The sequence below is a fragment of the Electrophorus electricus genome, chromosome 17 (genome assembly GCF_013358815.1).
Source record: "Electrophorus electricus isolate fEleEle1 chromosome 17, fEleEle1.pri, whole genome shotgun sequence".
Taxonomy (NCBI): domain Eukaryota; kingdom Metazoa; phylum Chordata; class Actinopteri; order Gymnotiformes; family Gymnotidae; genus Electrophorus; species Electrophorus electricus.
Window position 1 is genome coordinate 13,172,343 of NC_049551.1, and position 22,963 is coordinate 13,195,305.

Sequence of the window (22,963 nt, forward strand, 5' to 3'; positions counted from 1 at the left end):
TGAAGAGGAATTCCTACTGGAGTTAATTTTTGAATCAAACACTGCTGTTGTGACTTTCAATGGCCCCACTGGTATGTGTTGAAATTTGCGTTGAGAAATAATTTTGTGAAGTAACATTTGTTTATTTTGTCTTCCAACACCTGGTCAAAACAAGATGTTAGATTTATGTAGCCACTACAAAAACTAGTCAGAATACGCCTAACTGCTTAAAGTCCACGTATGCAGTTCCAAGTTTACATTTATTATTCTTCTACTGCATACCTGTCATATTATTGAATATCTTACTGTAGTTACTGAATAATGGGTTTTTTAAATACTAAAACATAATATTAAAATAACAATCCTGGCCTTTTGGTAGTTAAGTGAGTTATTGTCTTTCTCCAGTTGCAGAAAAGTTCCTTATGGAGAGCAGGGCCAATAAAAAATTCCAAGATTACGGTCTTAAGGGTCGGGCCCTAGAAAACAGTAAAAGCATTAAAGTGGAAAACCTAACTGCACAGTCTAACAACAAACATCTGCTAGAACTTTACTTTGAACGATGGGGTGGAGATGTGGCAAGAGTCGACACAATGCCGGAGGAGAACGCTGCTATTGTCACCTTTCAGAATCCAGAAGGTAAATGTTTTAGCTTTGCAATTTTATAGAATAGCTCAATTGAGTTACATTTTGTTTTTGAAATTGAATATAAATAAGTTGCAATTTTTGAGTTATTGTCAGATAACTTTCTGGATGTGTAATGCTTGATTTGTTAGATTTTGCAAAGTTAATTTATATTGCATCATACTAGACCCTGAATGACTGTTGACACATTATGAAACATATATTGTTTTTATATATTTTAATTTGACATAACTGTAATGGACTATCCAAAATGTTTATTTCATATCATATTCATATAGAAAATGACATTTAAAGTCTGTCTGTCATTTTTCAGCTGTAGAAAAAGTGCTGAAGAAAGAACACCATATTGGCAACACTCCAGTCACTGTGTACCCATATTTTGAATCTTTGGGTTTGGCCTTGTATGGCAAACATAGACCAACATGGACTCTACCGAAGCCTTTCACAGAGAAGCTCCACCCTTCCATCAGGCTGTTTCTTCAGCAGACGGGGCAGGTGTCCTCTGTCTGTGATCAGATGGCCTCACAATTCTGCCGGGTGAACATGGACAGTGACGAAGTCCTGTTCAGCCCACTTCCTGGCCTGCTCAGACAGAAGGACCTAACCAAGAAACACATAGTATCCTGGAGGCAAAACACCGAGGGCTACTTCAGAGTCCTAATCTCCAACTATGCTGTTTTTGAGCACGCAGTGATTCCCTCTCTGTGGGCCACCGTGGAGAAAGACATCCGTTCCGTAGTGAAAGATAAAGCAACCCTCAGCATGGATGTCTCCACAGGAGTCCTAACGTTGGCAGGGATGCAGCAGGACGTTAAGCTACTGAAGCCAATTTTGGAGGATTTTTTAAGGAACGCATCGAGCCAGATAGAGAGAGACAAAAATAGCACCTCGGACAGCATGGAGATGTCCCAGGCCATGTACTTACTGCTTATGCAGGAGGGGCTGAAAACCAGCAATGCAGCTAAATATCCAGACCTGAAACTCGTCTATAAGAAGGACACCAGTCAGTTAATGTTCCTTGGTCTTCGTATGGAAATTGTTGATGTCAAAAACTGGATACTTGAGAGGCAACTAAAGGTAGAACAAAAGGCTCTGCAAATCAACCCTTCATTGCTAGAATTCTTGAGATCGGTTAACTGTGAAGTGATGTCACAAGATCTGTTCACATCCAAGGGAATTAGCGCTCTCTATAACGTTGAAAAGGAGGATATTGTATTGATTGCGAGCTCAGACAGAGTGCTTACTGAGGCTGAGAAGAGACTTGAGACAGTGCTGGCATTTCATAGTCTCCACATAGAGGACCTCAGTCTGATGAATAATCCAGAATTGTCTACTCTCATTGATCAGCTCTGTGATACTTACAATTTATCCAGGAAGAAAACTGTGCTTATAAAACCCTCTAAACAACAGAACAAACTTATTGTTTCTGGCTTTAAGGAACCGGTCACAGAGGTCACCAAGACATTGGAGAGATTCATTGATAGTCACTCAAGGACTGAAGAAGCCATTCGTGTGAAGTCAAATGCTGTAGTGAAATTTATAAAAGAGAAGAAGTTACAATCCTGGAAGAATATTGTAAATGTGAAAGTAGATTTTGATCTAAAAAGACCCTTGATCCAAGTTTCTGGAGAGCGCAAAGATGTCCATCTGGCCATGCAGGTTTTTCAGAAAATTGCAGATACTCTTCATACTGATAAGATGATCATTCAAAAAGCAGGCGCCAAAAAATACTTCCAGGAGCAGGGCAGTATGTTCTTGATGATGATAAAGGAACGTAGATTTGTGATCGTCCTGGAGGAAAGCTACACGATGGACGAGAATGAAGATGATTATGATAATAGTGGAACAGAAGACTTCGGGCAGATGTCCTGTGAGATTCAGTTCCCTGGTGGGGCCGTCATCACAGTCAGGAAGGCCAATATCTGTCAGTTCAAAGTGGATGCTGTGGTCAATGCCGCCAACGAGGACCTGAAGCACATCGGTGGGGTAGCACTGGCACTACTGAGAACTGCTGGTCCATGTTTACAAGAATACAGTGACCAGTATGTGGCTGCACATGGGCCTCTGTCCCCTGGGAGTGCCGTCACCACTGAGGGAGGACGTCTGCCGTGCAAATACGTGGTGCACACTGTAGGCCCCCGTTACTCTGACACAGACAAGATTACGGCTGTGAAGCGCCTGAGATGGGCTGTGAGGGGAAGCCTGAACCAAGCCGCGCAGAAGCGCTGCTCCTCCATTGCCATCCCGGTCATCAGCTCAGGGGTGTTCGGCTTTCCTCTAGAACTCTGCACAGAGACGATCGCCAAGGAGTTGCGGGCCTACGTTGAAGATCAGAGACGTCAAGGTGGCTTGATGCCACTGAGGGAGATTCACATGGTGGACAATAATTCCAGCACTGTAAATGCCATGGCTCAGGCTGTTAGGAAGGAGTTTGCAGACTTCAAACCCAAAATGACCTTTCCACAGCAAATTGGATCTCATAGGCGTGGCAATCATAGCCGAGGCCGCCGAGGTCACCGAGGTCACAGAGGTCAAGTTTATCATGGTGGTCAAGGTAACCAAGAAAGCAGTTATCGTGGTCACCATGCACGTGGACATGGACACAGAGATTTTGGGTCAGCGGTTGATGATCCACGTGTTTATAGGGCTACTGAATCTGTGCCACTTGAACATGAAATGCAGTCCAGCAGGCAATACTCAAATCCACAGTCTGGGAATTTGGATAGGTCAGGCTTGCTTGAAACGCAATGCACACCAGAGGGAATCAAAATCATTCTACGAAAAGGGAATATCCAGGATGCACTTGTAAGTGAACCTGAGTATACAGTTTTTAATCATTTGTAATTGTATCGTTTATTTAATGATGCACAAATAGATTGTGAAAAAAAAACAACACGTACAAGGAATGGCTTTTAACTCTTATCTTTACTGTTAATCCTCCAGTCTGATGTGATTGTCAACACCATCTCAGAAGACCTGGATCTCAGTAAAGGAGCAGTCTCCAAAGCTCTTCTCCAGGCTGCTGGGAAACAGCTCCAGATAGAAGCTCAATCTCACGTGGCCAACTCAGGATCTTCCAGTCTAAATTATGGAGACATAGTGTGCACTGATGGCTATAATTTAAATTGTGAAAGGGTCTTCCATACTGTTTGTCCATTTTGGAAAGGAGGAACGGGTTCAGAAGATGAGGTGATTGAAAATGTTATGAACTATTTCATATAAAAGTAAACACTAACCATGCAATGTATATGTTCTTCTCTATATAAAGTATATATTTTATTCCTAATAGGTGCTGAAGCAAATTATTTTAAATTGCCTTAAAAAGGCAGAGAACCAGAAAATGGCTTCAATTTCCTTCCCAGCCATTGGCACTGGGAACCTTGGCTTCCCAAGAAATCTGGTGTCCAGCACCCTTCTAAGTCAAATCCATAACTTTAGCGCCAAAGTCACACCACAGTACCTTAAGGAGGTGACTGTGATTGTGCACCCATCGGACAGCGAGACTGTACAGGTACCGTAATGAAGTGGATGCGTCCTGTAAGCTGGCTGTTGCGTGGATGCTTCAGGCTCCAAAAACAAGTTTTGTTTTTGCTTGTTAGTGCTTCATCAGGAGTTTTAGAGTGGGAAATCAGGGTCCAGTCCCAAAAGGAGCACATGGCATTCAGCAGTCACCAGCCAGAAGCTCAACAGAGGCTGCCAGATCCTCGCAGTCTGCTGGTAAGCCCCTTTAAGGCTGTTATCACATTGATGTTTCCATGTATAAGTTTACTTTGGGCTTTGGGCTGATTGCACTTCTCTATCCATTTATCGATTTATGGTTATCCATTTTAATGAAGGCAAGGCAAGTTTATTTGTATAGCAATTTTCATGCACATTCTGAGTACTTAAAGGAAAATGGTAGGCTACCAGTGAGAGAAATATTAGTACAATGAATAATGAGATGGGTTATTGCTGTGTTAAACCAGGCTTCTTTGGAGCAGTGTCCACTCCAGAACTGGGAATGCATTCGGTACAGGTGGGGAATCTGACCCTAGAGGTGTCAACAGGTGACATCACCAGAGACAAAAGTGATGCCATCGTTAACTCCACCAATCAGTCGTTTTCTTTGAAAGCAGGTAAAAATCATGTTATACTGAATGATTGTGACAAGTGACTCTGACATGATTATAGGATGTCAAAGTCCTTAGCAGGTTGGCTCTACAATGGTGTGAATTCCACAAGTATTCTGAGAATTTCTAAAATCAAGTTGTGTATATGGGTTGTTCTGCCAGGAAATTCTAAAAGACCTTTTTCACTATGTGACACAATTTTGTATCTTTGTGACATGCTTTAATGTAGGAGTCTCCAAGGCCATTTTAGATGGGGCTGGATTAGCAGTGGAACTGGAGTGTGCACAAATTGGTCTGTTCACCTTTTTAAGTTTCTCATAAAATACATTTCCATAAAATGTGCCACCACTTTATAATGATTTTGCATTCTGATGGCTGTTTGAAATAATATGCATATATATTTGACAGTGAATGGACAACGCCATCAGCCAAAGGACATGATAGTTACCTCAGGAGGTCAGCTCCCATGCAGAAACATCATTCACATAATGGGACGAAATAGCCCTGTGCACATTAAGGACGCTGTTTACAGTGTCCTAAAGCTGTGTGAGGAAAAGAGGTTCTCGTCCGTGAGCTTCCCAGCCCTCGGCACAGGTACAGCGTCCCACAGCTTTCATGATTCCACTGTTTCCCAGCTTCCCAGTGACCTTTTTTTGAGGCCTGCCAGGCTTGCATATGGTACGTGTGCTTCCATCCATGTGGATTTTTCTCCGTGTCCCGTTGGTCAGGTCAGGGCGGGGCGAGTGCTTCTGCGGTCGCTGATGCGATGATCGACGCCGTGGTGGACTTTGTGAAGAGGAAGAAAGGAGAGTATCTACGAAGCGTGAAGTTCACGATATTCCAGACATCCATGCTGCCTGAGTTCCACAAGAGCATGCTAAGGAGAGAGCAGGAGAACGTTGGGGAGGAGAACACCATGATGGGGTGGATTAAAGGTTGGTCAGCGAGTCCTGTGAATGTGATGAACCACAGCAAACAATGCAAAATAAGAGTGAAAATTAAAATTAGGAGTAAAAAGTAAAATAAATAAATAAATAAAAAAGGCTAAGAGACAATCAAACAACAAAGCCAAAATAAACCTGAAGTTTCTAAGCATGTTAATTGTTCTGTTCTTCTTCAAAGATAAATTTGACTCCGTTGCAAACTTCTTTATGAGAGACAGCGCAGAACGACCTGTAGATGACTTTGTGATGGTGGGTGAGGAGTTTGAGCCGGCTGTGTTCCAGCTCTGCGGCGAGAGTCTGAAGGATGTGACCGAGGCCCGGGATTTGATCACCAGCCTTATAGTGAAAGAGCAGACGAGTTCAACTATCCAGGATTCATTCATCAGCTGTTTCACCAGAGAGGACGCGGATGCTCTGAGCGCCCTGCAGAGGGAGCTCTCGGTCAGCATCCGTCTGGTGAAGAGCGGGCTGGAGCCGGTTATTAGCGTGGAGGGCCTGACGCGGGACGTGGTAAAGGCGGAGGGTCAGATCCGTGACATGATCCGCAAAGTAGAGAAGGCCGAAACGCGGGGACGGGAAGCCTTTCTTCTCAGCACCATAGTAGAGTGGCAGTATCTGAACAGCAAGAACAAACCCGTACCCTTTGACCATCCCACTAACTATGACCTGGAGGAGGCATTTAAACGAAGACTACCTTGCATTAAAGTCAAGATCAATAATGAAGAGTATGAGGCTGATTTAGTAAAAAAAATAGCGTTTGGAAGAAACGGAGTGATTGAATTGAAGAGGACCGACTATAGGGGTAAGACTGCACTTGAATTGGTGAAAAAGCAGCAGGTTAGAAACAAAACCGTCAGCTACAGTCCTTCTAGACTGAATATTGTGTTGCTCCTATGTGATCACTTTTGATGTCCATTTTCTGTATTTCAGTGGATCTGTATATCTATGGCCTTGTTTATTACTTGCATGTATTGCATACATGTACTTTGTTTGTTCTAGACAAGCCCTCTGTGTCCTTGCCTCAGAGCTGGGATGACATGAAGGGGGACTATTTTTTGCAAGTTCAAATTCAGGAAGGCAAGCAGGAGTACACAGATGTGGAGAACGAGTTCAGGAAAACCGGACTGGCCTCTAAAATCCTTGAAGTAAGAGCACCGTAAAGGAGATGCATTTCACCTGTCACAGGCCCAATCTTTCTGTGTGTATGTATCTGGGCATGTTCGGAACAGCTGGATGGCATAACTGAACAGCCATCCTGGTGACTGCTAATGCACATATATACAGATGGTTCATTGTTGCTTCTTAAAATTCAGGGCAAAATTCTTTTGCCCCCCAGTTTATGGACATTCAACTCTCAGAGGTTAATTGTGTGCATTTTGACCTGTGTACTGTGTAATGTCCACAGATCCAGCGGATCCAGAACAGTACTCTGTGGAGAAACTACACCATCCAGAAGGCCCACCTGGATACCAAGAACAAGCACACAAACAACGAGAGACGCCTTTTCCATGGCACTGGTCCTGACAATATAGACAAGATCAGCCGTAATGGCTTCAATCGCAGCTACGCTGGGATGCATGGTAGGGGCCGCATTACTAACGCTAATACTAATACTACTACTGCTAAAAATAATAGTTAAATCTAGACCAGAGGTCCTCAAATCACAGTCACGGTCTGGTTTCTACAGATTCCTCCCTTTATCTTAGAGGCAGATAAGACGACAAAATGGCCAGTTAATTACATTACTGTTAACGACCAGTAATTAAGTAGTGCAAATCAAATTTGGACTCTCAGGAACTGCAGAGCAGTACTGCTGATCTATAGTGAGCTCTGTACCCTGGAACTATATTGTATTATAACTTGTCTCATTTTGTCTTGTCCTAAGGGGCCATGTATGGGAATGGTGTATATTTCGCTGTGGACCCGGCGTACTCTGCCCAAGGCTACTCCAAAGCAGACACGCAGGGTCATAAGCGCATGTTTCTGGCCAGGGTGCTCGTGGGGGAGTACACCAAAGGGAAGAGCACCTTTCTCGCTCCACCAGCCAAGAGCAACTCTTCCATTGACCTGTACGACAGCGTCACTGACAACCAGCAAAACCCGTCAATGTTTGTGATCTTTCACGACGTGCAGGCTTACCCAGAATACCTGATCATATTCCAGTAAACATGGGGGGAATTCCAGTTGTGGTTAATTCTTATCAGTGACTCTTTATTGTGGAATAAACATTAGTGGACTTGATAGATTAAAGAACACGGACATCTCTATTGCTGCAGTGTAGTTGGTAGTTATTGCTATTAGGTAATGAAGTACAGATTCTTATGGAATACTTGCAGATTGAAATTGTTTGAATTGATTTTCAAAATGTATTGGTGAAGGAAAATCTACTGAATTCATTTATGTTTGTTCATCACTTTCCCATAATATTCAGATATGGTAATTAATAGTCTCATAACTATGCAATACTACACATGTCCACAAGGAGGCAGGATGCAGCTCCTACCATTACTCTCGGTTTTCCCAGTTTTTCAATGTTGTCTTTTCCTTTGATTCTCTTACTAAACTGTGATGTGCAAAGCACTGTAATATTAGACACAGTGTTTCTCCCAAATCATTTATTAAAGAAATGGAGGAACAAGAACAGCATGAACAATTGAACAGGTGAACACTGACAGAGGTGTCAAGCTCAGATTAGCTGACTGTTAATAATGTTATTTCCATTGACATGTTTGGTTTTTACAACATCTTAGCAAAGAGAATACCCCCCCCAAACAGCACAATTTAACACACTGAGAAATTGCCATCCTGTTTCATGCACCTAATACAGGGTAGAAGACAAGAGGCCTGAATGGCTATCAAACCGTTTACATCAGCTGATATGTGAAAATCTGAATGGCAAAACTCACTATCTGCACAGCACCTTAAAACGTAGTCATTTATGTGGAATGATTTGTCTAATTTTGGCTCATGAAAAATAAATGGCGATATGGAAAAAAAAAAACAAAAAACCAATGTTAAAAGTGAAGTATTGTACATAATTTACAGCGTTAATTCATAGTGTTCAATATGCTGAACAACCACATAAAACTGATTAATTATTAAATATGTTGAAGTACATACAGTCTTTTCATGTGTAACACTACTGTTACATTAACATATAATCTTTTTACATTCAGTCTTAGATCATTGAGGTACCTCTGTTAAATTAGACCTCGGTGGAAAGTGGTGTGTAGGTGCCAACCTAATCTCAGCATGTTTGTTTAAGGGCTTTATGTCAGAGGTCAACAGATTGGTTGAATCACACTGCTTTTAGGAAAGGATTTCTAAGCTTGCATCTCAGACTTCCCAGCCAGACATGGACTGGTGTGTTCCGGACTTGATTCGTCCATCGTCTCTCGTGGGTTGATGGCTGATGGCTCGCTCCGGCTGTGCTTCCTCTGACACCCATGAGAAACGGCGCCCCTCTCCCGCACCAGGACCCTCGGTGAGGCCGGCAGCCGCTTCCGGGCGACTCTGCAGCGGAGCAGCTGCCTGTAGGCCTGCCGGAAGTCCCGGTTGAGCGCCGGGTAGAGGATGGGGTTCACAGCGGAGTTGAAGTAACCCAGCCAGAGCACGACGGAGTGCGCGAGGAGCGGCGGGTGCGTTTCGCGACGCAGTCCCATGCAGGTGAAGTAGATGAAGTACGGCAGCCAGCAGACCAGGAAGGCGCCCAGCACGGCAGCCAGCGTCACCGTCGCCTTGTGCTCCCTCGCCGTGGCGACCGCCGACGCCGAGCGGGCGAAGGAGGGCGTGGCCGCGCGGATGCGACGCACCTGAGGGAGACAGGGGCCAGGGGCTAATGAATAAACCTACTGTGTGGGATTGTATAGATTGTATATAGAGACGGTATGATATAGAGGGAGAAAGATAAAGAGAAAGACCTGGCAAGATTCACTAGGAACAGTCCTCAGTTTAGATGACAAAGTGGCCTATGATCTTAGTGCGTTATGTCATATCTCACAAAAGCAGAAATGACCCAAGTGGATGTGTTGCCACAAACACTATCACTACAGTGGCTTTAATTGCATACGATCAGGTACCTGTTCACGTGCCGTGCAGAAAATTCGGTGGTACATGCCACACATAACCAGCAGGGGGAGGAAATAAGTGCCAAACGCGACCAGCACCACGTAGTCATTGTTCCACTCGTAGCGGCAGGTCCTGCCCTCCCCGGCCTCCTCGCCCACCTCCCGGTCCATGTTCGGCACGCTGAAATTGGCCGTGTTCCAGCCCAGGTGGACGGGGGCGAAGGCCAAAGTGAGGGAGAGGGTCCAGATGGCGCCGAGGGCGGCCAGCACCCGTCGGGGGGTGACTCGCTCCGTGTAGTTGAGCGGCGCCGAGATGGCCAGGTAGCGGTCCACGCTGATGGCCAGCAGGGTGAAAATTGAAGCGGCGCAAAGTGTCACGTCCACGGAGAGGTAGACGCTGCAGAGGGTGCCCCCCAGTGGCCAGCGACCGTCACGCAGCTCCAGGGTGGCGGCCAGCGGCAGCACCAGCAGGGCCAGCAGCAGGTCGGTGACGGCGAGCGATACCACGAAGCAGCTGCTCAGGCGACGCAGGCGACGGCTGCTCGCCACCGCCAGACACACCAGCGCATTGCCACCGATGGTCAGCGCGATGAAGGCCATCAGAACCACCCAGCGCAGTGCTGCCCACGCCATTACTGCCAGGTCCCCCAGCAGGGGGCTACCTCAGACGTAGGACCGGCAACCCCGCGGCTCCGGATATGTGTGTTTCAGCACTGAACAAGAAGGCAGACGTGGATCTTACAAATGGGATTAATCATTAATCAAACTCTAAACCATGTAGAGATATTCAGAGTTGTAGTGATGTATACAGTTTCCGGAGAAACAGGACATATTGGATGGAGGTCCTTCGTCAGCTGTTTCGCCAGCTTTGCTTGCACAGCAGTTGAAGGAGTACATGTGTACTTTACTACAATTTGGAATATCTCTACATCTCTTACTATAGTACACTGCAGTTACTGACTTGGAATCTTCTACCATATATGTGTGTGTGTGTCTATGTTTGTCTGTGTGCAGGCATATTGTCTTAATAACGTCAGTTGACCCCTAATGCAGATTAAATGCCAAGGGCCAGGTTTCCTGTGTTATCTAAGAAATTGTCTTTTTACATGAAAAAGGGAATGCACATAAAACAAAGTTCATCCTCTTTAGAAACAAACAAACATGATATAAATGGAAGTAGAGATTCCCGAGCGCAAAGCCACAGTAGACATCCAGGATGGTAGTGTCTCTGCCAGTAAAATGTCATCACAGCTTATTATTTCAATTCTTCTTCTTCTTCTTATTCTTGTGTTGGCACCTGAGCTTATAAATAAGGGGGCAGCAGTGTTAATGAATGCGCATCTCGCTGATGTGTTGCATTGCTGCACATCCTGGAAGGTCACCAAAGGAAATCTCATGCAAACGAAGGTGCAGGCTGCAGACAGGCAGGCTTCCGCACTGGAGGTTGGACTACGGAAACAGGCTGGCGGAGTTCTGCAGTGCTTGCTTGGGAATGTTGCTTATAAGCAGTTTGGAACATTGCTTATAAATATATAAGTTTAGTAAAGGCATCATCTTATATATTTTATGCTGTAGCTATTATATCTTATGATTTTTTTTTTTCAAAATTTAAATCAATTCAGTGGATTCGGAATGTTGTAATGAAATAAGGCTTTACTGTACATGCAATATGATCAGAGAAAACATTCTCTAATCTCATTCTGGATAGATTCATTAAACAATCAGGCTTGCTGGTTTCAGTGGATATGGCCATCTCTGCTTGAAACCTTTTTTGGTCATCCAGTTCCAGTCCTAGCTAATTTTCCCGATTCCCCGATTTCCCGAGTTTAAGACATACAAAAGGGAGGATGACAGCTATTAAGTCAGATCAGAATGGGAGTGGTGCTAAGAGCCTATCAGACACAGACCGAGACTGAGCCTGTAATGAGATCAGAACTCCAGAATCAGGTTATACGCAAACAGTTACACACTGCTGTCAGTGCAGATGATTGTACCGTTCAGGGCCCACATACAGACTTCTTCAAGATGTGCACCTTTTTAAAAAGGATTTAAAGCAGACGTGGTAAGCAAAATAGTTTTTTTTTTTTTTTTTTGCCAGATGATAGGTGTGCGACTTGAGGTTGTACCCACCAGAGCAGGTACTGAAGTGTCATTTCCGTGTGCTTCCGTTTTGCAGAGAATGTGATTTTAAACGCTGTTTGGATTTGGTTTGTCGATGTGATGTCACACTGAGAAAATACCCCAAGTCACCTGAATAAACCTCGTTTGATTCACTGCAGTGCCTTCCACCGGTGTCAGCGTCCACCCTGACCCCCTTTGATGTGACCGATGGGAACAGAGATCATTAGAATGTAAAATCATTGGCTGAAAATAACCTTTTTTTTCAGTGGAGAAAACGACATGGTAGGCCACACACCACACCAAAGCTCAATAAGGTGTTGTTTTTATGAGCATTGTTGGAATTTTTATGGTCATTGTTTAAATTTAAAAAAAAATCATCACAGATGCCACAGAAGTCTTTAAAAGCTGAGGGAGCTTTTTAATTAATTTTTAGGTAATTTAAATACCCCCCCAATGGTCATTGTAATATACATGTACAAATAACATTTCTCATTGTATTTATCCAAAATTCATCTGTATAAACAACATTCTTCATTGTATTTATCTGAAATTCCCCAGATTTTGACCCCTACACATAATTCAAATGGAGATGGCGTTTTAAATTGGTGGCTCTGTTTTGGAATGGTCTCCTAGGAGACATGAGGCTGACAGTCGAATGCTGCCCCCCAAATAGAGAGACAGTTTGGTGATTATTTATTTTCGGAAGTGATTAACTGGTGTACATGTCCAAAGTGTGGTAGTTATCAGTAGTGTTCAATGTGCATCGTGTGAATATGTTTGAGTTGGTTCATTTAGAACATGTTGTACTGTGTAATGCATGTCTTTTGTATACCTTTGTAATGAATAACTGTATTTTTGCATTTTTGCTCATTATGAAAGATGATTGCCTAGTATATGGATGATATTCTAAGTATCCTGATTTTTCATGACGTCATAATCTTAATTATTGATGAATTCTTGAAGAGTCTTAGACGTATTGTTAGTGAACAAGCGTTGTAGGTGTGAGGCCTTAGTCTTTCCATTTGCTAAACATAAATGGTGACTAATTGACTTTAAAAACTGCATGCAGTATGGATGTATATATGTTAGGTGTTATCTCAGTTACCTCGTTTGATTTCCCTGAAGGAGGTCAGAGATGTAGAGAGGCTTTTAAAGCACCTATGTTGTTTATGTTTGCACTGAGGGATGGTAGATCAGTAACAGAAACAGTAACAGAATCAGTAATATAACTGCCTATCCAGGGGTTGTGGTGGTCTCTGTGAGCTCATTTAACTGGATTTTGAAGTTGATTTTCCTGTAAATAGTACTGAACATATGCATAGCCCCCCACAGTCTTTGTCTTTGTGTAGTGTTATAAGTGCTATTTTCCATGTTTGGTTACTCCAGAGGTACTTTAGTGTTAGAGTGCCTACTGTTTTGAATATTTTTTAAAGTATGTTTAACTGGAATCATTGCAAATAAGTAGTTAAACTTATTTTTTTCCCTCATAACTTCTCTTCCTATTCATATTTGTTAATTAATGTGTTGATTGGGTCAATTAATGACTTTTTTCCTCTCCATTTTGAGAGAGTCTATGAAAGGCACTACGTAAATTAAACTTTTATAATTAAACACTATATAAATTAAAATGATTATTATTAGTAGTAGTAGTAGCATTGCAATTTGAATTGTGGTTATTGGTCCAATGATAGAGATGGATAGGTTCATCCACTGACTCAAATAACCGTTGTTTTTAATAATACTGTGATATTTAGATGAAATAACTCTGACAACCTGGAGAAACTTTATTTCTAAGTGTGTGATATTGGTGGTGATGGGCAGGGAGTAGTTTTGAGGTGTGCTGTTCCTTTTACTCGTCTCCGTCTTCCAGATGGAACTATTTTCAAACAGCTACGGGCTAGCAGTTTTAAAGGACAGATGGTGAACAAAGATACTGAACCAGATCGTCTGGAGCTGCCTGAAAAGAGTTTGATCAATTAATAAAAGCTGGACTATATCCAAATAATCTGAAAGTGTTTGTACTTTCACGTAGACTACTGTACCTTCACAGTGTGTGCAAGAGCCACACCCAGCCAACCATCTTGCTCATACTGAGGCAGACAAAGCAACAAACCAAAATCAACAACAACAACAAAAAACCCAACAAACAAAAAAACAACAACATAAAATACAAATATACATACATACAAGCAAAAACGGAGTCAGGACATCTGGGCCTGTACAGAGTCAGAACATCTTTTTCACATTTGTGTAGGCCACTCATGGTATTGTTTATCTTGCTATGAACTTTACAACCTGTCAGATTTGAGTCCTCCTCAGCAATGCAAACAAAAGCTTAGGTGTTTAGATTTGCCATAAAAACAGACATACAAGTTGGAGTGTCTAATCTTCATGCAACTTCAGTTCGACATTTGTATTATTTTCTGCTCTCTCGTAAAATGTAACATATGGTGTCTGTCTCATGGGTATACATGCTTGCTTCTGCAAAAAACCATACAAGACTGCAACAGAGATGACACGATAGTTCACTAGACCTCACGCAGACGCGAAGGAAAATGAGTAGATTTGATGAAATTTTGACAACCCTTCTGTACATTTTAAACATTTCTGAGCATTACAAGAGAAGCTAGAGAGACAGAAAAGAATGGAGAGTGAGAGCGACAGTCATAGAGAGAGAAAGAGAGAAGGAGACAGAGGAGGGGTGATAGGGAAATGGATAACTCGGAGCCTCTACTTAATCAGTTGCAATGTGGACATGCTTAGAGAACAACGACTCGGACTGTAAGAGTGATTAACATCATTTTGCCAAGTTTAATAAAATTACTGCATAGCAAATAGAAAATGATGCTTTGTGCATGGCACAAGATTGGTGTTTAGGTCAACAGTCAGCAAAACTCAAGCCTCACACTGTTCCTCAAGCAGTATACCTCAATACCCTGCAGGATTCCAGTATACCTCAATACCCTGCAGGATTCCAGTATACCTCAATACCCTGCAGGATTCCAGTATACCTCAAATTCCAGCAGCCACCATAGCCACAGTGGCCCCACTGGACCTGTGCGAAGATCCACTCTTATGTTCACTTAATTGTAGGAGGGAATGAAAGCAGCCTAATGGTAAGTGGTGTTAGATTAGGAGGTGTGCATTTTGCTGAATTTCATGATACAACCCCTTGCCAAAAACATTAAAAAATGTTTTTGAGCCATGGAATTTGCACCAAGCAGGTGCTTTTATAGCTGCCGACTTTAAACTGGACCTCACAGACATCTTTCTCCAGTGACACTGCAGACCAGGGAAATGCTGGCTGATTAAACACAACTTCCCAGTTACTGATCAAAGCGTGCACTGGCTGCCAGCTGGGACTCAAAAGCACATGATGCATCTGAATGTTAAGATCTCCTCAAACACAAGGACACTGTTACACCTGCCTGATCCTCCTCCTCTCCTCACCTCTCCTCTCCTCTCCTCTCCTCTAGTCTCCTCTCTTCTCATCTCCTTTCCTCTCCTCACCTCACCTCACCTCTCCTCATCTCTCCTCTCCTCACCTCATCTCCTCTTCTCACCTCACCTCTCCTCTCCTCACATCTCCTCTCAACTCTTCATCTCACTTCACCTCATCTCCGTTCCTCTCCTCACCTCAACTCACCTCACCTCACTTCTCCTCTCCTCATTTCAGCTCTTCTCTCCTCACCTCACCTCACCTCACCTCACCTCACCTCACCTCACCTCTCCTACCAGCCCTCACACAGCCAGTCAGGAAACATACATAGATCACTAGGTAGAGGTTGGTTTTTTTATATGTTAAACTTTACATGTTTATAATATATATATTTACCATAATAATAAGATGTACATAATAATAAGTCTTTATTATATTTAAATAACATAGAATGCCACTGACTAGACATAAAGTACATATCTATACAAACAAACCTTAGCTTAGACTCCCAGCTAGTGTTAAAGAAGTGAATTAACATATGGGCAGTAGTGCGTGTCTCCTGAAGGGGAGTGAGGTACTCACTCTGCGCAGGTGTGTGTTTCGGCTGCGGTCGCATGCATCCTGCTGAGCGCGAAGAGAGACCGAGCTCATATCTCCAGGGGCCAGGAAGAGATCCTCTGTCAGCCTTCTTGCCCGTCTCTCTATCTGTCTGTGTTTATGACCTCTCTCTCCCTTTGTGCTTTTACTACTCTGTCTCACTCATCCACTCATTAGTTCTGCTTCTCTTTGTTTCCTATCCTCTCCTCCCCTCCCCTCCCTTACTCTGCTATCCTTTATTCCTCCCCCTCTTCTCTTCCCCATAGCCGTGCTCGCCCATTAGAGCTGCCCGCGCTCTGTTTCGCTCCCCGCTGGGGCCTGGGTGCGCCGTCGCCGTGAAGAATGCGGCACGTTGCCGTATTTACCTGCGAATGAGAAAACGGTGAGCGCAGATGAAAATGAACTCCGCCAAAAATGGCTGCTGAAGTGAAAATACTGTTCAGCCCAACCGAGCAAAGCTGGGCTGACGCAAGCATGTCCAGTCATGCAAAGAGCTGCTTTTTTTCCCTTTCTTTTCTATTTCTAATGAAAGGAAACGAGTTCCTTTCTTTTCTCTTGTGGTTTTTTGGGTTTTTGCTCACATAAACCTGTACGCAGCTGAAGGTGTCCAGGTGCGTTTCATGCCTCTGGCTACTATGGCTGTTTCAGGACAGTGAGAACTCCAGCCTTGCTAGCTCTATTCACAGGAACCTTGTGTGCCAGATGTGCCCACAAAACAAAACAAAAAAATCTAGTTTTCTGCTTAGGTAATGAGTTCCTTGGTATTGCAAATACTGACCCACAGCCCCTTAAATGACATGGTCTCCACAGTTTTATAGCTGGCTTATTAAGTGGGACGTAAATTAGATATCGGGGAAAGGTAAACACTTCCTGCAGCATGTGTGTGTGAGTGTAGCTAATCATAAATGCAGAGGTGATGCAGATAAAACATACTGTTTATATATGCCATAGAGATAATGCTCTATAGATAATGCAGTGTGAAGACCAATGGGAAGGCTATTATTACTGCTCACAATATTAATGCTCATGGGAAAGCATTGGGAACGACGTCAGTGAGTGACCCCACTGCAAACATTATAAAGGGAAGTTATGTGCATTTTTCCAAATGGACATCTACGTTCGACAGATGAGCTTACAAGTTATTAATTACGCCAAGGGCGTTATGGGCACATATACATGTGGATGTAGAAAGTTCCAGACAAAGGGCTCCATTTTGCGTTTTCGCAGTAGCCGGCTCTACTGAATTTTGTGATGTGTGTACAGAACCAGTATATGTCATCAGCACAAAGGATACAGCACAAACCTTTGAAGGTCTAAGTGTTCAGCTGGTCAGAGGAACTGTTGCTTCTCAACCCTGTAATACACTGGCCTCAATGTAAACATGTGTGTGTGTGGAGAGATAGTTACTCTGATCCATTCCTATAAAGCCCTCTATTGGCCAACTTTAGTATTATCTATGCAGAGTTGGCTGTAGTTTACTACATAAATAATTGTGTAAAACATTCTATTTTGTCTGTCTTTGTTTTATGTCATTAAATAATGTCAAACAAACCAACAGTGCAACTCCGTATTTCTTTACTTATACTAATGTTCTCTCATGCAATCTCTCTGCCTCTCTCTCTCTCTCTCTCTCTCTCTCACACACACACACACACACACACACACACACACACACACACACACACACACACACACACACACACACATACAATTGTTTTTGTGTGTCCTCAAATGTATAGGAGTCTGATGCTGTGAATCCCTGTCATTGTTTAGAATAATAATTTATTAACTGTCATCGTCATATGTGGAGCTTAGACATCACCACATATTTGCAGAAGACACCAGACAATAATCAATGTCATTCATTTTGCCATGAAGAAAACCACTGAATCGCCACATATCGCCAGAGAAAAGAACCAATGATCATGCAGAGGTCACTCTTCCGGCCTAAAAAGTGTTTGTGCTCTTATAGTAGAAACTCCCAGAGAAAAACAAACACAATGGATTTTCCATGGGAGCTTGTGTACAACATCAGACATCACATAAAACACCATTCTGCAGCCAGTAAGATTGGTTAAGTGGATATGATGAGCTCCACACTCCCCCCTAGTGTGTGTCACTCCTACATGCTAGCGCTACTCGTCTACACTTGCAGACGGGTGCATGTGCAGGGGATTGGTTTCCGTCACTGGGTCTTCTGGGCTAATTAACGGGGATTAAAGCGATCTCCTGGCACTGGGGTCTTGTCTCTGTCCATCACTCTCATCTGTGCGAGCAAAAGCCCGCTAGCAGCGAGGGGCCGGCCTCTCAGGCCGCTCGCTAGCCTGCTCTGGCGTGTCTCAGCATGTCTCCGCGTGTCTCAGCATGTCTCAGCATTTCTCGGCAGGCTTTCCTCATGTCCCGGCACGTCTCATCTTATTTCACGTTTGTATATGTTGCGTGTGTTCTCTGTGTTTCCTGGAGCTCCCCAGGGCTTAAGGGTCAGTAACAGTAAATGCCAAATTTAGCCACAGTTACAGCTTATATTTCATTTCTTTAGATATCTTTGATTATTATTGGAAGAGAAATTCAAGGAGGTTCATTAAACAGTAGCACACACAATGGGGAGGAATTTCTCCCTAGCTAATATGTTTCATAGGAAGGGACCCTTCAGTAACTGCCTGTTTGATACACAACTGAAGCCAATTATTGTATTTGTTTCTGAAGTATCCACATTTCTTCTCCTGTTAATGAAACAGCAGCTGTCGGCAAATTAAAGAGGTGCGCTTCGTGCTGTTTGTACAGTAGCCTCCGCTTACAACTATCTTTCAGTTTGAATTATGCGTAAAACCCGTCCAAACTCTCAGAGCTCCCATCTTTCCTATGTGGCCATCCCTCCTGCACTCAGGAACATGACAGGACTACACACCTACCTTCTCACTGTGAGGAAAACTGATGTTAGACATTAAGTGAGAGGAATAAATCATGTGACTTCAGACCAGCACCAAGTTCGGTGTGAGATGTGAAGGAAGAGATGTTTTGCTGCTCTTCCAGGGAGCAGGCTAGAGTTGATCTTCCCTGTCTAGCCTCTGGCTGCTGGTCTACCCCCACATGAATACGGTTGGGCTGTGTCGACTCCATGGATACGGTTGGGCTGTGGCGACTCCATGGATACGGTTGGGCTGTGTCGACTCCATGGATACGGTTGGGCTGTGTCGACTCCATGGATATGGTTGGCCTGTGTCGACTCCATGGATATGGTTGGGCTGTGTCGACTCCATGGATACGGTTGGGCTGTGTCGACTCCATGGATACAGTTGGGCTGTGTCGACTCCATGGATACGGTTGGGCTGTGTCGACTCCATGGATACGGTTGGGCTGTGTCGACTCCATGGATATGGTTGGCCTGTGTCGACTCCATGGATATGGTTGGGCTGTGTCGACTCCATGGATACGGTTGGGCTGTGTCGACTCCATGGATACGACTGGGGTGTGTTGAATTCGTGTTTCTCAGCATTGATGCAATAATTGGCCCATCACAATGTTCCTTGGGTGTGGTGGAGTTCCCCTGGAGAGTTGATGCCCACTTCAAAATGTCAGCACCAGAGTGGCCATAAGAGTTGAGTGGGTTTAGATCAGCTTCATATTCACTGGATGAAGGGGACATAATAAAACAGCTCCATACATTAATGTACTCAGGGGCAGGGATAGCTATCTAAGCAGAACTACAGGGCATTCATCAGTCACCCAACAGGCTTGTTTACAAGTTTTAGTGAAGCTTTACCATAGCTGTGCCAGCGAGAGTGTACTGTTACCAGACACCACCCAAAGTCCCTGTAAAGTAAACAATAAACAATGACGTAAAAAATTATGAAATTTAAAACCCCATTCCCCAAACACTGACATGGGTACTTATGGGTGAGAGATTACATATGCCAGTATAAGTGACGAACTCAGATGTGTTTGTATTTGGAAAAATACCATACAGCTTAAGTTCCATAAAATGCCATATGGTATCTCACGTTCCCCCCTGCACAGGCAGCTGGAGACACTTCCCTCGATGGTCTTCTAGCTGTTAAAAAGATTAATGATGGCCCAGTGTCTTAGCTGTCTATGGAAAAAGTTACTAGCACATCAGATAGACATTAGAACATTGCAATCAACCATACCCTGCACCTTGACTGGTGACTTAAATAGTGACGTTTATTAACAGTATTAACAGTTTTATTAACCAATTAACAGTGGTTTCCTGGTTAGGATCAGAGTGCCTCCTCCATCATCCGGTTTCTCCCAGGCCATTGATATATGTTGAGAGGCAGACTACCTGGACAGGTGTCAATGTTTTTTATTTACCATTTGCTGGAATGAAGTCCATCCCCCCTGTGTTGTTGTGGAGCCAGCAGGGCCTGGAATATGGCTCTGTTATTTTTCTCCACTGCACCCAAGAGCCGTGTCTACTCTGTCGTTATGGAGTGATGTCTTCTGAGTTTGTGGTTTTGTGTGGCGGGTCTTTGTTGCATGAGCCGCTCTCCCCGAGTAGCTGCTGCTTCCCACACTCGCTGGCTGTTCCGTGTGAGTGCTGCTCTGATTTGTAATGCTGTTTTTTCTGTCTCAACCACCTGAGTTAGAGTTGGGGTTTGTGGCATCCTAAGCAGGGTCTTTTTTTTTAGGGATTTTAGATTTTCCCATTTAAATCCATCACGAGATGTTGTTGTGAAGGAGCCCTATAACCTGTGCATCCAACCTGTGTCCAGTGGCATCAGACCAACCTGCAAATTCCAGCCATGTGGCTTTGAGTCTGTCAACAAAGTGGCGTAGCCCCAGCATGGACTTCTGTGTGTGATGTCAGGCTAAAGTGACATCACAGGAAGAGCTGTGGCCCCACCCCCTTCAGATCCCTTGCTTTGCTTCTACTTTGACATTGCATCTTTCTTCCATTTAACCTTCAACCTTCCTCCGTCCAACTACGCATAACCTCATTCCACTCCTTCACTTCCCTCAGCCACATAACCTCCTTCACGGGTTCTTGCAAACCTCGTCCTTTCTGTGTGCGTGAGTTTTCATATGTATTTTATTTCTCCCCTGTAACTCAGCCATTCTTGATTAAATTCATAGTCCGTCACAGTTTCCTCCTCCCCTTGTGAATTTATTGAATAGCCCTTGTTTTTACTTGTGTGCTTTAACTGAGTTCTGTATCTGTTCCATGTGGCTCCTCTCTCTCCCTCTATGGCTAAGCTTCCTATTGCCACTGTAAACACATATCACATCAATGTTATTCAGCAGCATCATCAGACTTTATGCTTAGTATGAAGTTTATTGCAGTGAACCGCTCACATGTTTCCATCCCAGCCAATGGCATCAGCACTCTCTGTCAAGCACACGCAGCCCACTGTGTACGTCGCACATGATCACGGGTTACCACACTTTACTCTCAGATAGAATCAGTGGAGATGAGCTTAATGAGAAATTATGCAAGTTATTGCATAGGGAAAAGAAACAACAAATGCAGAAAGTGTACACATTGGTTTCTAGTGTGTGTATGTTTGTGCTGAGGGCTGATATTTGCTGTGTATGTGCATGTGGGTGACAGACAGACCTGCCCCTATGTTTGGCTCTGCCTCTCTATCTGGCTCACACAGCCAAGTTCATTTACAGAGAGGGACAGGGTGGAAGCAAAGCTACTGCTGGTGAGACAGAGAGAGAAACAGAGAAAGACTGAGAGAGACAGAGGAAAAGACTTCAAGACTTGTGTGTTGTGTCAAGACTGTGTTTAAGTGTCTGAAAGAAGGAACTGGCTCTTGAATGCATATATATATATATATATATATATATATATATATATATATATATATGTATAGTGTGTGTGTGTGTGTGTGTGTGTGTATATACACACACACACACACACACACACACACACTTACACTTATTGCTCATTTTCATTGTCTCATATTCTACTGAACTGTCAGTGACTCACTCACACACCAACAAGCTGGAACATGTTGTTAGTGTCTTCCAAAATGCTGACACCTTGACCCATGTATCGTTTCTTATAGTACTGCCACTGCAATTAAAACTCTGCCTCAGCTTCCACCTACTTTGGGCTGTTTGACTGTATCATATTTGATCAGCGTTTTCTTTGAACAAACAATCAGGCAAAAAAAAAAAAAAAGGTCTTATATAATGCAGCTTGTGGCCAGACCCCCCCCCAAAAAAACAAAACAAAACAAAACCCTGTCCAGGATGAAGCTGGAGTTGGCTGGCAGCTCGGCCAGCCTTCCAGTGGCACTGGTTGGCATTCTGGCCTCTGTGCTGTATGAAGGCTGGGCTGGGCTCGCTGTCCTGGGGAGAGAGGGGACTGGCGGCCGCATGACTTTTCCAGCTTCTGTCCCATTAGCCTCTCTCAGCTCCCGCATGTCTGCTGCATACCTGCTGCACGACTGCTGCATGACCGCTGTATGACCGATGCATGACAACTGCATTCCTGGCTTTCCGCTCCCTCCCCAAATCTCAGTTAAGGATCTATTCCAAAATGGCACATTGACCCTGGCAGTAGCCTATTCATTAGAGAAAGTTACTAGGCCATGAATGGAGCTTGAGCCAATGTATATGTGTGTGTGTGTGTGTGTGTGTGTGTGTGTGCATGTGTTTACATTTGTATGTGTGTGCATATTTGTGAAGAAGAAGCGATTCAGTAAGAAATTCCAAAAGAAAAAAGAGATAGAGGGAGAAAGAGAGAGAGAGAGAGAGAGAGAGAGAGAGAGAGAATATGAATATGTATGGCCTCAACATAAATTTATAGTGGGTTTTACCATGCTTCACTGAACTCTTCCGGCATGCCTTTGTTTCATCCTGAATCCTTGTTAGCTTTAAGACCTTAGATTATTTTGGGCTTTTGAGACCTGTGCTTCTCCCTCAGGGGTCACTGGGAGGAGGGCAGAGTGCTGGCTCAACCGCCTTCTACTACCTCAGACGGGGCTGGTGCCATGACAACACATGGGCTGACGACTTTAGAGCGTAGCACCATGCTAACGCGCTATTGGCTCTTAGCAAAGACCCAATAGGCCCAAAATGACCAACCGCAGCGCA

General features: G+C 43.8%; 2 protein-coding genes across 4 annotated transcripts in view; one reads left to right on the forward strand and one right to left on the reverse strand.

The window, feature by feature from the left end:
• The window catches only part of LOC113588738 (protein mono-ADP-ribosyltransferase PARP14-like), a 9,874-nt gene extending 1,609 nt beyond the window's left edge, over nucleotides 1-8,265 (forward strand). For both annotated transcript variants that reach the window (XM_027028052.2, XM_027028053.2), the window contains exons 4-17: nucleotides 1-71; nucleotides 385-615; nucleotides 935-3,426; nucleotides 3,565-3,810; nucleotides 3,911-4,132; nucleotides 4,221-4,338; nucleotides 4,587-4,736; nucleotides 4,960-5,022; nucleotides 5,139-5,324; nucleotides 5,459-5,665; nucleotides 5,853-6,476; nucleotides 6,674-6,819; nucleotides 7,080-7,254; nucleotides 7,560-8,265. The exon at nucleotides 1-71 is cut by the window's left edge and continues 160 nt beyond it. In XM_027028052.2, the coding sequence (XP_026883853.2) occupies nucleotides 1-71; nucleotides 385-615; nucleotides 935-3,426; nucleotides 3,565-3,810; nucleotides 3,911-4,132; nucleotides 4,221-4,338; nucleotides 4,587-4,736; nucleotides 4,960-5,022; nucleotides 5,139-5,324; nucleotides 5,459-5,665; nucleotides 5,853-6,476; nucleotides 6,674-6,819; nucleotides 7,080-7,254; nucleotides 7,560-7,840 (5,212 nt within the window). In that variant the 3' untranslated portion in view covers nucleotides 7,841-8,265. The remainder of the gene's footprint in view (nucleotides 72-384; nucleotides 616-934; nucleotides 3,427-3,564; nucleotides 3,811-3,910; nucleotides 4,133-4,220; nucleotides 4,339-4,586; nucleotides 4,737-4,959; nucleotides 5,023-5,138; nucleotides 5,325-5,458; nucleotides 5,666-5,852; nucleotides 6,477-6,673; nucleotides 6,820-7,079; nucleotides 7,255-7,559) is intronic.
• Nucleotides 8,017-16,306, reverse strand: hrh2b (histamine receptor H2b). 2 transcript variants are annotated; one of them, XM_035535529.1, is made up of 3 exons: nucleotides 15,884-16,306; nucleotides 9,754-10,454; nucleotides 8,017-9,486 (listed from the first exon to the last, which is right to left on the reverse strand). In XM_035535529.1, the coding sequence occupies exons 2-3, from the start codon at nucleotides 10,372-10,374 to the stop codon at nucleotides 8,998-9,000; spliced, it is 1,110 nt and encodes a 369-aa protein (XP_035391422.1). In that variant the 5' UTR covers nucleotides 10,375-10,454; nucleotides 15,884-16,306; the 3' UTR covers nucleotides 8,017-8,997. The 2 variants fall into 2 exon arrangements, 1 of the variants encoding a protein (XP_035391422.1); XR_004777069.1 differs by lacking the exons at nucleotides 8,017-9,486; nucleotides 9,754-10,454 and adding exons at nucleotides 13,714-13,819; nucleotides 13,905-13,952.
• Nucleotides 16,307-22,963: the final 6,657 nt, after the last annotated feature.

Excerpts from the sequence above, each read along its gene's own strand:
- hrh2b (XM_035535529.1), bottom strand. The coding sequence starts at position 10,374 with ATGGCGTGGGCAGCACTGCGCTGGGTGGTTCTGATGGCCTTCATCGCG. Across the intron at positions 9,487-9,753 it reads TCTGCACGGCACGTGAACAG|GTGCGTCGCATCCGCGCGGC; the intron begins GTACCTGATCGT and ends TGTCTCCCTCAG.